A 15264-nucleotide genomic window follows, 5' to 3' on the forward strand; every position below is an offset into this window, starting at 1 on the left:
CCGGGAATCAAACTCAGCATGGTCTAGCTTTATAGCGGCGCATCTTATCACTATTCTAAGGAGGGTACAGTCGTACATTATACATACTTAAGGTGCTCACCATACCTTCCGGCACCTACGCTCTCATAAATATTATACCGGCATGGTACTGAGTATCTATAGTAACTAAACGACCGACAACTAGGCATAAATTGTAGCCGGAAGAATCACGCATGGCTTGACGTTTTTGACTTAACTAGCTAATCGAATTGTACCTGCTTCTTATCTGAAAAAAAAATGGTTCCAGCCTTAGGAAGTACTATAGATATTTCAAAGTTATTATTTTCGAACAGGGCTTAGAAAATCGATGGATCAATAGAACTCACTAAAAGTAGCTATCACACAGATGGTTAAGGTTACTGAAGAGATGCTTCTATGGCTTTTGTTGGAAATTCTGTTTAGAATCGCTTTATAACTCTTTTGAGAACATACCTATATGGATTGCCTTTGAAATCTTCACGTATCATTATGTAATACACACAAACCAGATAAGTCTAAACCAAGAAATGAGTCACTTGTCATAAGACGAGTTTGTACCATCCCATTTAATTCCACCACTCAAGTGGTGGAATTAAATGGGATGGCACAAAACAAACTCGTCTTACGACAAGTGAAGACATTCCACTAAAAAGATCAAAATAATTTTCTTAACAAGAAATCATCTACTCACCAATTTCCCATTAATTTTGACTATATCTAATTCTTTCTGCTGTAAACGCTGCCATTCAACCCGTTCCTATCGTTGAAATTTATAACCGTATCGACATCCGATTTATTTGTATCTGCGATTGGTCTGGGATTTTTTAAACATTAGACCGGGAACTCTTCACCGGGTATTCTGAACGGTGGATGTTGCCCATCGCGAGTATTTTAATTTTGTTCCATTCATTCCTGTTTATCGGTGCTTCACCATGTCCCCGACTGGGCTGCGAGTCATTTATCGACGTTGTCAGAACTCCGTGTGAAATTGGGTTGAAATATATGGTTTCCTTTAGAATATTGCCTAAAATGAAATCCCGAGGGAACTCCGGTATGAATTTCATAGGATATTGCAGACTGCAGAAACCGTTTTCATTTGAAAAATATTTTCGACCACCCATTTGTATGAGAAATGGGGCTTGGCAGCGGGCTCTGTTAAACCTCTACAAAGAGCTGCATGTGTCCGCAAGAAGGGCCTATCAAAGCGACCGCGCACAGGAGCCCAAGGAGCAACATCCCTGATTATTAGACCTCTTCATGTTTTCAAAAAGTATCAAAACATCAACCGGTCAGCCAAGAATCACAATTCTTATGCTAAAACATGCCTCCTGTCAAATTTTCAGCTAATTCGGATAAAATTTCGAGGTGGCTCAAGTCGATTTAGTGTTTTAAGCTATTTTCAATTTTGAAAAAATCTAACGAGAGATATAAGCGCCGAAAACCATCGCAACAACCTCTATATGTATGTTTTTGGTGTGCTCTACAAGTCTTGTGAATATTGCGATTCGTTCCGTTCACCTTTAAACCATGTTAAAGTGATTTTCAAGCTTTAAAGTGCATAAAATCAATCTCCCCCATAAAGTCGTTGTTCTACAAAATTCTTGAATTTATGACAAATCATTGTTAATTTATTATATTTATTTTCCTCTTTTTTTCCCTGGACATTTGAGTATTATAATTGCTAATGTTCGATTTACCGTTAAATTCTTAAAAATCAGAAGCTGAACATTTGTCATAAATTTGCACGTTGGGATTTCGTCAAACAAGTTTTTCGAACAAAGAAGCTTTAATTTCACTTGTTACTACGACGCACTTAAAGGTAAAAGCATACAGACATATGTTGAAATGAACCAAATTTGGAAGTCGTTTGTTGTTAGCATCAAATATCATATAATTTGATTTATGTTTTGTTCGAATAACTTGTTAAAGGAAATCCTAGCGTGCAAATTTATGACAAATGTTCAACTTCTGATTTTTAAGAATTTAAAGGTAAATCGGACATTAGAAGTTATATTACTCAAATGTCCAGAGAAAAAAGAAGAAAACAAAAATTTTAAATAAGCAATGATTTGTCATAAATTCAAGAATTTTGTAGAATAACGACTTTTAGTGGAAACAGTGTTTTTATGCACTTTAAAGCTTGAAAATCGCTTTAACATGTTCAAAACATGAATGGAACGAATCGCAATGTTCACAAGATTTGTAGAGCCAGGGAATCAATTTTTTTGGAATGCGCATGCGAAACAAGCGACAAAAGAGAACCAACGACAAAGCTTTGTTTTTGTTGGAGATAATAATGACAAAGATCTGAAATTCTTTGTCAGCAACAAAAAATAAGACAATCTTGTTGCTAACTTTTCATCCCGTTATTTTGCATTATTTCGAGAGAAAATTTCGGTTTTATGCTATCATAGTTTCTGCTTTTATGGAAATATTCGAGAATCGAACAATGATTACTAAATTAGCAGCGTATTTTCCGAGATATCAGAGCATGCAAGGCAAATGATTCTTGTCATATTGTGTTCGGGTTCAGATAAAGGTTTGTCGCTAGATGCGTTTGTCAGTGACAAACTCTGTTGATGACAAAGAGTATATTGAGATTCTCACGTCCGAATGTGTGAGTGGCGATAAAAGGAAAACAAACACTCCTATATGGTGCTACTCAGCAAAGTTTGGGTAAAATGAGTATATTTCCATATTTTTTTGACTCCTTCGCAACCATCGTGATGACTCGATCAATTTTGAGGTTATGAGCAGAAGGAAAATAAACATGTATTTACACATGCCGAATTGCACATCAGTGTGCGAGCGTTAAACGTCACTCATCTCTATTGTTAGGCGTTGCTCGAATATTGATTCCCTGTGTAGAGCACACCAAAATCTTCCATATAGAGGTTGTTGCGATGCTTTTTGGCGTTTATATCCCTTGTTAGATTTTTTTCAAAATTGAAAATAGCCCAAAAACACTAAATCGACTTGAGCCTCCTCGAAATTTTATCCGAATTAGTTGAAAATTTGAAAGAAGGCTTATTTTAGCATAAGAATTGTAATTCTGAGCTGACCGGTTGAATTTTTGATAGTTTTTGAAAACATGAAGAGGTCTACTGATTATGGCATTCTGGCCGCGTGTTAACGGACCATGTCTTGGATATAGCAATATTATGAAAGCGAGGGCTGGCAGTCTGACATTCTACTCTCTTAGTAGAGCCGGGTGACACTGACTCGAAACGGCGAGTGGGCTAATGGTTAGGCTGTCTTCCGTCCTCTATAACCGTGGCGAGCCTTGTAGCACGCTGTCCAATCCTGCCACCAAGCTTTGCCTGCTGGGTGAGAGTAGGCTCAGATGCCTTTTCGTGACTTGCGCTGATCTGGCTCTGAATACGAAAGTGTCAACCCTTGCATGGCCTCCCTGCATGCCGTAAGGCATGTAAAGATAACCATGGGATAATTAAAGACGACTTCTCCAGTAGGATTCGATGGCAGCCACAAGTGGGATCCAGTTACAATGAGTGAAGCAAAACCAAATTACTCTTTTGATGAAGCGTTAAGCATGGCGGTGGTAGACCCCTTTACCAAGGGGGGTTTGGCGAGGTCTTCTTCCAGGGTGGCGGAGAGCGGAGTGACGCTCGGCGGGCCACTACCCGGGATGTGGGTGGTCGCCGAGCAACTCGATGATATCATCGAGTTCGCGAGCGCAAGGCAGAACATCAGTAAGGAACTGAAACAGAACAGCTTCGCCAGGCTGTTCGAGTCGCAAGACAAGAACAGGATGCGTTTATCAGGTGGGTGGTGGGAAGAGAAAAGGCCGACAAAGGTGCTCAAACTGATGCCTTCTCCTTCCTTGGAGGAGCAACCAGCCAGCCTGTGCCATCGGCACAAGGGACCGAAAATCCCTGGCAGCTGGTCAGTAGGGCAAAGCGGAAGTCGAACGCATCTCGACCCGCAAATAAAGCTAAGGACAAAGGCGAGGCCTTGTTGGTGAAAACTGATAAGGCAAAGTACGCTGAAGTTCTTAAATCGATGCGGACGGCCGAAAAGCTTTCGGCGCTGGGTCAGGAGCGCAGTATAGTGGGACTGACTACAGGAAGCTGGCCCAAGAGGTCTTGGGTGACGACGCTGAGATGAGGTCGTTGGGGCGGAAGTGACCCTCCAGTGCAAGCAACTGGACGAGGTCACGAACGCGGACGACGTCGTCTCTGCCGTCAGAGGCACCGGTCGACAAGACCTCTATACACCTATTCACCTACACACATATTTTAGGCTACAGATTGCGGCAGCTAAAAAGGTAATGGAGCGAAGGAAGTTGTGCCTTATCTGCGCCAGCAAAAAGCAAGCCTGTAACCACGTTATGTGTGGGTCTTCGTGTCCCATCGGAGAGAAAAATAAGAATAAGCCGTGCAAGTAACACAGCTGAATCTTAACCACTGTGCAACTGCCCAGTAGCTGTTATGGCAGTCGGTCTCGGAGTCGAGGACTGATGTCGACCTCCTGTCCGACCCGTACAACGTACAAGTCGATAACGGCAATCGGGTGGCGGACGGCTCTAGGATGGCGGCTATTTGGATGGTACCCGATCCAAGAGGTGGTACACTCCTCTGCTGAGGGTGTCGCGATAGCTAAGATCAATGGTGTGTTCTATTGTAGCTGCTATGCACCACCAAGGTGGCCATTAGAACAGTTCAATCAGATGATAAATAGACTATCGTCTGACCTAGTGGGTCGTAAGCCGGTCGTCATAGCAGAAGATTTTAACGCTTGGGCAGTGGAGTGGGACAGCCGCTGCACCAATCAGAGGGGACAAGCTTTACTCGAGGCACTTGCAAAACTCGACGCAGTGCTTGTCAACGACGGAGCCAGTAGCCGAGTCATGGATAGATGTAACGTTTGTCATCCGGCTGACCGACAATACACGTCCAGATAACCCAGGAACATAGAGCAACTCCTTCAGCTTGATTTCAACTGACTCTCCTTTAAGACTACGACCAAAAATTTTTCCACGACCACTTGCTGTTGCCATCACTGTTTTTCCGTCTGCCAACTGTATATTTTCCCTCCGCTGAGTCCTACTTATGAAGCTGGCATCTGAATTCGTCATATGTTCCGTACAACCTGTATCCAGGACCCATCTCTCTTTGCGCGTAATTCTACTGCCGGTTGTAGTCGTGAAGCACACTCCCCGACTGCTTCCACTTCCCGAATCTGGATGCATTTCCGTTGTTTTCTTCACGTTATCTACTTGCTCCTTTGTTGTCCTTTGCTGTTCCGAAATGCCCTTCAGAAAAACAGGACAATTCCACCGGATATGACCTTTTTGATTACAATGGTAGCATACTCTTGTGTTCCTCCAATCGGTCACTCTTACAGAAGATTTCATTGCCTTTTCGTTTTCATCTATCCGACTTTCATTCCTTCTCCGCCACTCATCTAGTAGTTTTCCTTTGACGTAATCCAACTTCAAGTCTTCTTCCGGACGACCTTCCAAAGCAGTAACTAGAGGGTTGTAGGATTCCGGTAGGCTTGACAATAGAATTGCAACCACTAGGTGCTCCTTCAACGCTTCAGTCATTTTCTACTTTAAAATTCCGTTTCTTGGTAGATGAAACTCACTCTTTTGGACCACTGTGAAAAGTTCATATTCAACAATCTTTCGTTCATATACAGTTGCACTTTTCTGTCTTACTCAATACAGTCTCACTCAGTGGCCAATATAAATAACACAATACACACATCAACGGCGTCAAAGTTTGTCAATGAATTATTGGCAGTGGCTGATTTTCTACCCACCGCTGTCACATCCAGGCGCTATAGTATATGCGCAAAACAGCCAGCATGAGTTAAACACCAGAAATTTGTATGGCGAAAGGCATCTAACGCGGGTTTTCTCGAAACTAGAAACTTTTCATGAAAAAATATTTGGTACCGGTTATGTAGGAAGGTGTCAGCTACTACGCCTACCAAATATTTTTTCGATAAAGGCGCTTAATTTTGAGAAATCGAACCTTAGATGCCTTTCGCCATACTGATTCCAGAAAGTTAACTCCTAGTGTGCCGCTGTAAGCACGCTCAAAGCAGGCGATTCATTGTCTTGGTCACACACATCAGTCAAGTTTACACTATCGTGTCATTGTCATCTTTACCAGGGGGCTGTCACTACCTTATTCCAACATAAACAGGGATGCGTTGGTAGCTGTCCTATCACGCGCGTGTGACGCCATCATGCCGAGGAAAGCCCTGCCGAGAAATGGCAGACGGCCGGTATACTGGTGGAGTCCCGAGATTGCAGCCCTTCGATCAACCTGCCTCAAGGCTAGCCGAAGGATGCAACGTGCCCGCACCGAGGATGAAAGAGCGGACCGCCGTGATGTATTTCGAGCTGCGAAACTGGCCTTTAACAAGGCCATCAAGAGCAGTAAGAGAGCGTGTTTCGACAACCTATGCGAAGGAGCCAACGCGAATCCGTGTGGTGACGCCTACAGGATATAGTTATGGCCATGACCAAAGGGAGCTTTTCACCCCCCGAACGGTCACCGGATAGGTTGGCGAGGATTATCGAGGTATACTCTTCCCGTCTCGTCCCGTTACTAGCGGTGGCCAAATCCCGGGTACCGAACAAAGCTTCAGGGCCTGATGGAGTTTCGAACAGCGCTCTCAAGGCAGCAATCAAAGCGAACCCGAACATGGCCAGGCTAGCTATGCAGATATGCCTTGATTAGTGTAGTTCCCCGAAAGATGGAAAAGGCAGAAATTGGTGTTGTTGCCGAAGGCCGGGAAGCCGCCGAGCGACCCATCGGCGTATAGACCAATCTGTCTTATAGACACGAGGGCACATTCCTATAGAGGATCAACCTCAACAGGCTGACCCCGTACTCAGAGGGTACGAACGGCCTGTCAAGCAATCAGTTCGGTTTTCGCAAGGGCAAGTCCACGTTGGACCCTATTAACTCGGTGGTGAAGACCGCCGAGAAAGCGATCCAACAGAAAAGGCGAGGTTTTCGATACTGTGCGTTAGGGACACTTGATGTGCAGAACGCATTCAACAGCGCAAGCTGGGATGCCATCGCGCTCTCGTTACACCGGCTTAGCCTGCTGGTGGGCCGGTACCGGATTTTGGAAAGCTGTTTACAGAACCGTGTACTATTATACGATGCTTACATTGTGCTGTAATAATGCAAAAAATGGCTGGAGGGTCCACTATTGAGCACTTTACCCTAATTGTCCGCAACATCTCCCTTTCTCAATAGAGGTGGTACGAAACTTACCACAAACAAACCGGCCATCCTCGATTTCGTGGTACCTGTGTAACTGGTTCATTATGCCGATGTCTGCTGATGATGCATAATTATACCAACATTTGAAAAGGGCGTAATAGCCAAAATTTATTCCTTCTGATACTTCGTCCACTTGAGCTATATATGTGGACGAAGAATCAGACGGAATAAATTTTGGCTGTTACGCCCTTTTCAAATGTTGGTCTAGTATTGAAGACGAGGACGAAGAAAAAGTTGGTAACAACGGTTGGAACCTGTGAGGGTTGGAACAATTGGAAGTCAACAGAGAATTTTAGTTGGTTAGATTTAGATTTAGATGGGACAGATTTGGTCGTTTCCCAGAAAACATTTCAAGCGGTGCTGCTAAACTGCTCTTGATTGGAGCTTTCCGCCAGCAAACATCTTGCTTTTCTTGAATCGCACGAAGCGTTGTACATCGTGGAGCACCTTCCTGTCCGCTTCCCGGTTGATTTCCAACACCGTTTCTGTTGCACCATCGTCGTTTCTATCTCTGGCTTGATTCCCATTTCCGTTTTGGTTACCGCCGTCGTAACGCCTGGTTTTGTTTCTTCCGTCATTTGGAAATCAGCGGAAACGTGCCTTTTTTAGCCGTTACGATATGAGTGATTTTGTTAGTTGGGTTATTAGCCTCAAGGTTGCGTTTTGCATTATTCTCCCCTACCTACCTACATGCCGTGAATCACGGCAGTATATGAAGCGAGGATTAGGCGTTTTTGCTATGATTCGCGTGTTGCATAGTGATAGACGTTATTGCAGGATCATCATTATGAATAAGCGCCTGTATGTAAATAAGTCGAATGTAATGTTTCTAAAAGGGCATGGAAACATGTTAATAATATTGCTAGAATAGAAATTCAGATCTTGGAATCGAAATAATTTGTTAAATTCAAATTTTATTTACATTCCCCGACAGAACACAAATATTAGCTTGAGACAAAAGTCAATCTTAGAACTAATGATTAAATAAAGAGAATTAAAAAAAGCATCTCTGCGTCTTATTCATTGATAGTATAGCTCCAAATTCATGCCATCGTGAATTTCATCTGAAAATTAGAAATTATTAAAATCAAATTCATACCAGCAAAAGTACAATGAAATTCTTCTGCCTCTTTTTGGATCGAAGGAAGGATTTATTTGTACTAAAATTGGCGTATATGAATTTATTATCTACTTACAATCCGAAAGTTTGATATTATCCTTGAAGATCGTGTACCACTTTTTCAGCACAATTTTGTCGTAACGGGTTCCCGTTTGGGCCGCAATCAGCTTCTTCAGATCGCCGATCGTATCATCCGGGTTGCATTTCACGCGTACCTGAAACATTTTACGTATTTGTTTATAGTTTAACTTAATGCAGGATGCAAGAACATTTAATTACCTTTTTGCCCAGACGATCATTACACGTGATTTCCAGCATATTTGTAGCGGATTGGAATGGAAATAAAACGATTATTTTATAGATGCTGCTTGGTCAAAAATTCACACGATCTAGCAAAACGTTTGCCAAAATTATCAAAGATTATTGTTTAGAATTAGACGAGAAACGTCAATAATAGAAAAGGACTTATCCAGGGTCGCATCCAGGTGAACATCCCAGTGAGTGTAATTCCGCAGATTGATTGAAAACCTCGCTTGACTTTCTAAAAGAACCTATAACCGTGCGGTAAGACGGCCCTCAGCCGTGCGGTAAGACGCGCGGCAACAAAGCAAGACCATGCTGAGGGTGGCTGGGTTCGATTTCCGGTGCTGGTCTAGGCAATTTTAGGATTGGAAATTGTCTCGACTCCCTGGGCATAAAAGTATCATCGTGTTAGCCACATGATATACGAATGCAAAAATGGTAACCTGGCTTAGAAACCTCGCAGTTAATAACTGTGGAAGTGCTTAATGAACACTAAGCTGCGAGGCGGCTCTGTCCCAGTGTAGGGATGTAATGCCAATAAGAAGAAGAAGAAGAATCATTTAATATTAAGTCCCAAACACAAATTTGAGAGACGTTTTATGCTGAGCAACTTCTGTTGCTTAAAAGGCATCATTTCAGAACGAATAAACAATCACACGGAAGCTTTAGGATATTGTACTTCCAGTTGAAAACCGAAGTGAGCTCTCGCGACAATCGAGTTTTCTCCCGTTTCCTTTTGTCGCAACTACGTCGCGACTAGTGCGCATAATGGCGCATGACGGTGGGATAGATGCGCACTAGTCGCGATGCAGTTGCGACAAAAGGAAACGGGAGAAAACTCGATTGTCGCTAGAGCTCACTTCGGTTTTCAACTGGAAGCACAATACCCATTAATGGGTATTTTCTCACCATTTTCAAACAAAAGCGGCATAACTCATTTAATGGGTAAATCGCGTTTACCCATTAATGAGTACATGCACTGAACTTCATAAAATGGGTAAATTTTCCACTTGGTTGAAAATTAAGAAATGGGTAAAAAAATCCCATTTATTGTAAATGGAAACATTGAGGTTATGATCATAATGATAATAGAAACAAAATAGTGGAATGTTAATTAAAATACATTTTATTGCATTTTCCCCTATTTGTTTAATACCCAACACTGTTATCGAATAGATTCATTCAAAGGAAGCTATTTGAAAATAACCACTGCAGCCAGCGGCTGTTCCAATTTCAGCATTTATTTCATCGGGATCCTTGTCTTGTTGTTCACTGGAAGCCGAGGATGGTAGCTTTATTGAACAGAGTGCATCAGGAAGTGCACCATTTTCTAGCAGTAGTGAAGATGCACCTGCGTTCACCCACAACCGAGTATCTGCAATGTTTTGAAGTATGGATAAACAGCAGGCAAGCGAAATTTCCGGAAGTTGCTGGTCCTTCAGCTGCAGCTGAGGAATCATAATAAAACTGCATCTACGGAAATTGATTTCCAACACGCGAAGCGATGAATCCTGTAAATATACCTCTTACGATAAGCACCGATAAATAAATGCATAAGAGATTTTATAACTTACCAGTTTTTGGTTTTGATTTCTGCAATCATGATTTTTTTTCCTAACTGATATGGTTAATATTTACCCATTATTTCTCCCAGAATCAAAACTCTGACATGGGAGAAAAATACCCTTTTTTGTTTACGAAAAATTTACCCGTTTTCTGACATCTCAGTATTCATTTAAAAAATGGGTACTTGATGCCCATTTAATGGGTACTTTCAAATGTCCGTGCAGACCCAAACTAGAAATACTAGAATAAGAGATCGGCGAAGACGGCATTTTGTTTCCAATCGAATCGTCAAAAGCAGTTCCAATTCGACTTGCTTACATTTTGCATCCATAAGAAGCACGCAAAAAGTCCAAGTGTATTATTTTTACGATTTCATGCATTTTTATACGTTGCCATTTCGACAGTTTTTCACTCCGCCGGTCTCTGGTTGTCGTGTTGCTAATCAAAACGTCGCATACATTGAACTCGGTATCAACATTTCAAAAGGGCGAAACCACTTTTGTAAACATGAGCTTCTCAGGCTTCTCACGTCGCTGGTGGGATAATTTACTATCAAACTGGGTCCTAAAACCCTACCTCGTTTATGTTTGCAAACGATAGTGCATCGGCCCAAAATACTTGAACCGATGTCAGAAAAATGCTGGTAAAATTCTAAATCATTTAAAATAATATTTTTGCAATTCCTGATCATAATACCTGGTTTACAGTTGGCGTTTGAGTGATAAAACGGCCTACTTTTCCATACCAATGACATGGGTGCTTTAATGAACTTTATGCAACTCAAATGGTTTGCATAAAATCCATTAAAGCACTCATTTGGGCGCTATAATGGAAAACTAGCATTAGAACAATAGTTACATGACCACATTTAGTTAAATTGGCTTGGGTGAGTGTTCAAATAGTGTATTCTCTGTGTCACGTGATAAATGAAATAATTTGATGGACATGACATCAAATTCTCCAAAGGCAGGTTTATCTATCGCCTTATGGTCTGTCGAGCACACAATGGGGCATGATAACATGGAATCTGTTTGTTTTCTGCAGCAACATGATTTTATGGCAAGTTTTGTCCTGTTGAGTGAATAAAATTGTACCATTTTGGTACAGATTTATCATGTTTAAGCCCATTTTCCGTCATTGCAAAAAATAGCGTGTGCAACTTGTTGCAAAACTTGATTTTTTCAGCACTCGTAGTATTTATCTAAAGGCCAGTATCGACTTGAAAAGTAGAGAGGTTACGGAATTTTGTTCAATATTACCATGCGGAATTTTGACAACTGATCTGCATGGAGCAAAATGTCACTTGTACTTACGGAATAATCGAACAGAATATTTTTCCGAAAGTAAAGTGACAGCTCCTATTACTTTGCGTGGGAACCTTACAAATTCCAATTTTATTTTTTGTTATTGTCAGGTGCAGAGTGTATGTAATTTAGAGTGGCGACACTGTCATAATTGGAACAAAATTCATCTGTCATTCCCATACAAAATCGTGTTCCAAACGAGCAGGAAACCTGTCAAATGCGGCACATGTCGCCACTCTTAATTGCATCCACTCTGGTCAGGTGGATACTGTTGAAAGAATTTTGTTTCGATTCTTTACTTTTCCGATTCAGTAAACGGAATTTAACATGTGATTGAGATAGAAAAAGAAATTTGTTTTGAACACGATACCAACCTTAACTCGACAAGCCTCGTTGGATAAACGTACAACTCGTGCTGAAAAAATCATCTTTTTGCAACTACAGTGACCGTTCGCTAATTGGGGCACGACCTCACCCCAACTAGCGAATGCCGTTCGCTAATTGGGGCGTTTTGACAAGCGTCAATGTTGTTTACTTTTTGCATTGAACAAAGGAAAATTTTACGCGCCAGAAAATATCGATCCCGCGAAACAAGGAAACAAAATGTCAGCTCGTTTTTGACATCACATTCTGACGTTTAGCTGCTTTTTAATTGGGTTTCGCCCCAATTAGCGAACCCCCAACTAAAAAGCGCCCCAACTAGAAAAACCCCAATTAGCGAACGTTCACTGCAGTTGCACAAACTACTATTTTGTGTTCAAGACATTTTAAGGCAAATTTTGGGCTGTGCAACATTTAAGAACGAATGAACCATCAGCCCGAAACGTCAGACCCATACTTTAACTGTCAAATGTTGAGTCAAGTGCCCTGCGGTGTTCTGCTAGTGCGTTTGAATCATATTATTCCGTAAGTCAAACAAGACCGAAAATGTCGAGGAAGCATTTTTAATCTATTTTTTAAATTTCAAATTAAACAATGTTCTTTTTGATTTTTGAGTCGAAAGAAAAACTGACGCGTTCAGGATGATTACCTTCATCGTTCCCTGAAAGAAAATCGAATATCGATTCTTCATTTTAGGTCCCAATTGGGTCAGTCGCTGAAGGCAAATGTCATTGTAAAGTTTCAATGCAAAAAGCAATACATAAATTAGTCCACCAGTGACGTGAGAAGCTCTTGCTTACAAAGGCAGTTTTGCCATTTTGAAATGTTGGTGTCAAACTATAAAAGGTTAAAATGAAGCGCCCTGCAGTGTTTTGCTAGTGCGATTGGAATCATATTATTCCACTTACTTTTGTACACTCAGAAATAAATTAATACCAAATAGATTAAAAGTCATGCTAAATGACTATTCGCCTGGTTGACCCCTAACTCGTATTCGATCCAACAATACCTAGATAGTATAACTTGAGAATATTGTGATTTAGTATAAATCAGATTTATTACTATTTAGCTTTTTTGGATCTGGTTCAATGTTTTGAGGTTATGTTGGTTTGTTTTCATTATTGTACTTATCTAAATAAAAGTAAAAAAGTAAAAATAAATATTTTTCCTCTTTATTGGTTCCTAAATCAGCATACAATAAATACATATGAGGGAATTTTTGTCAAATATTTTGCGGCCCAAAATACTCTCTTCCCCCTGTCCTTCAAGCACCCTACGCAATGCAGCGGAACGGCCTCGGAAACGGCAAGATTAGACATTTAGCCCATACATTTTCAGCCAAATCTGCCGTTTCCGTCGGCATTGCGTTTGGGACATTACAGATACTATTGAATCACTATTTTTGCACTTCCGAAAGTCTTCTTGCAGATCAAATTCACTGATTCGTCCCAGAAATTTTCTACGAAATCCATTCCACAATTAACACCAAACGCTCTGCTACTAGCAAAGGACACATATCCTGATTTCGTAGTTTCGATGCAAGCGGGAAATCTTCTCCGATGAGGCGGTCTATTTTGATCACTTCCTAATTCATACCGGGTTCGGATTGCGTTCAGATTTCGCAGTGTGGAGTTTTACTTTTCCGGTCGTCTTATGGCGGATCTACAAAGAGTAAATTGAAATAAACTTCCCATGTTTTACAGGATTTACATTAAAACTCACAGTTTCTCACATTTTTAACCTGTTCAACTTTTTATCGAAATTTGCGGAGACCAGATTGAAACAAATCACGCGCGGAAAAAATACCAGCAGACAGTATGCGAAAGCAGAATATGTTTGCGTTATATTGCCACAGTATAGATTATAATGGTAGATAGTATACATTTTTATACCAAACTATTATAAATTGAGGAAATAACAAATAAGTTTAATTTTAAACCTTTCTTAGATTAATTATATCTCTGAGTGTATGCATTGAAAAAATCGAAAAAATCAAGAAATCATTTTCCGTTTATTTTAAAATTTAAAATTAAATTTTGATCATTTGGATTTCTTAGTCGGTAAAATAATTGACTCGTTCAGGATGATGAAGCTGTCGTTTTATCAAAATATGCTTTTTTTAACGAGAACTTTCTTTCCAATATTCTTAACAAAATAATAAAATAATGTACCCAAATCGAATTGCAGGCCCAATTTTTAACACAGGATCCATCAAGTTGTTACGCGAGTTTTTAATTCAATTCATTCATAAGCTTTTGAACTCGCTGGGGCTCTCAGTCGGTGATTTGACAGCCGACGTCATCGCAGCCCGCTGGGCTGTGCAGGAAAACTGCAAGAAGCTGCAATAATTACACATCAACAGCTTGCTCGCCCGCCGTGGAGCAATCGAGCCGTCTCTTCAAGTTTTGAGTGGAATCGCCTAATGACAGGAGAAAGTCTGGCTCCCGTACGCAACGGAGGATTTCCCCAGTAATTTCACGTGCAACTCTGGATTATCGGCCGGGAAGGAAATTCCCACACCGTGCGCTTGCTGGCGGTAGGTTTACTTGGACCGGATTCCGTAGAATTTCGGCGTGAAACGTTCGGTTCATTAACGATTGTGTGTTTCTTCTTTCTCCGAACCTTCGTTCGATGGTGATTTGGACACGAATCCAAAAAACAGTGAAAGATTGTGAAACGAACCCGTCTTGTCTGCTGCGAGAGAGGAAAGGTGGAAGGGATTAGTCGAAGGCCGAACCAGAAGGACCGATAGTGCGTTTTGGAAGTACCTAGTTGACTTTGTTGCTGCTGCTGCTTTTGGCCGCCTGCACAGTGCATGACCATGAACATACCGAACCAATATCTGGAGAAGACCGAAGACGTTGCGGACCAGGTGAGTGTTTATGCGGGTAGGGGAGTGTGGGGTGTGACGCGTACTGTTGACGTGCGTCGCGACGAGGTAAAGGTCAGCAGGTTGGACTCGAAAAATGCAAAATAATCGTGTTTAAAAAAAACATCAGGGTAGCGGCCGGGTTGCCAACTTGGCAGGGGCACTGATCTCTTCGGTTGTTAAACGTTGACATCGATTTTGTGCATCGTTGCAAATATGGAAAGTGAAAGCATGAGCTTGTTTAAAATTTGAAATAGGAAGGTTAGACGTTATTTATTAACTATACGTGGATCTGTTACTTACCTTTACATAATTACCTTTACAGTCAAGGAAGAACAATTTAATAATTTAAAATTTATTTTCAATAAACTATAATAATGCAGAACAAAGGAAAAGTTAATCTAATAACAACGGATTTGAATTTTATTTATTTTG

At 41.1% G+C, this 15264-nt stretch overlaps 2 protein-coding genes across 2 annotated transcripts in view; one reads left to right on the forward strand and one right to left on the reverse strand.

Annotated features, from left to right (window-relative positions):
* Positions 1 to 8183: 8183 nt before the first annotated feature.
* Positions 8184 to 8842, reverse strand: LOC134213503 (ubiquitin-like protein 5). Its single transcript, XM_062692620.1, has 3 exons — positions 8686 to 8842; positions 8483 to 8621; positions 8184 to 8350 (listed from the first exon to the last, which is right to left on the reverse strand). Exons 1-3 carry the CDS (start codon positions 8722 to 8724, stop codon positions 8307 to 8309), a joined length of 222 nt encoding a protein of 73 aa, XP_062548604.1. The 5' UTR covers positions 8725 to 8842; the 3' UTR covers positions 8184 to 8306.
* Positions 8843 to 14318: 5476 nt separating this feature from the next.
* The window catches only part of LOC134207272 (surfeit locus protein 4 homolog), a 29562-nt gene continuing 28616 nt past the window's right edge, over positions 14319 to 15264 (forward strand). Inside the window, exons 1-2 of the mRNA XM_062682997.1 lie at positions 14319 to 14496; positions 14623 to 14832. Coding sequence (XP_062538981.1) covers positions 14776 to 14832 — 57 coding nt within the window. The 5' untranslated portion in view covers positions 14319 to 14496; positions 14623 to 14775. The remainder of the gene's footprint in view (positions 14497 to 14622; positions 14833 to 15264) is intronic.

Source organism: Armigeres subalbatus, chromosome 1 (genome assembly GCF_024139115.2).
Source record: "Armigeres subalbatus isolate Guangzhou_Male chromosome 1, GZ_Asu_2, whole genome shotgun sequence".
Taxonomy (NCBI): domain Eukaryota; kingdom Metazoa; phylum Arthropoda; class Insecta; order Diptera; family Culicidae; genus Armigeres; species Armigeres subalbatus.

Excerpts from the sequence above, each read along its gene's own strand:
- LOC134213503 (XM_062692620.1), bottom strand. The coding sequence starts at position 8,724 with ATGCTGGAAATCACGTGTAATGATCGTCTGGGCAAAAAG. Across the intron at positions 8,622-8,685 it reads ATGATCGTCTGGGCAAAAAG|GTACGCGTGAAATGCAACCC; the intron begins GTAATTAAATGT and ends AAAATGTTTCAG. Across the intron at positions 8,351-8,482 it reads TAATATCAAACTTTCGGATT|ATGAAATTCACGATGGCATG; the intron begins GTAAGTAGATAA and ends TCTAATTTTCAG.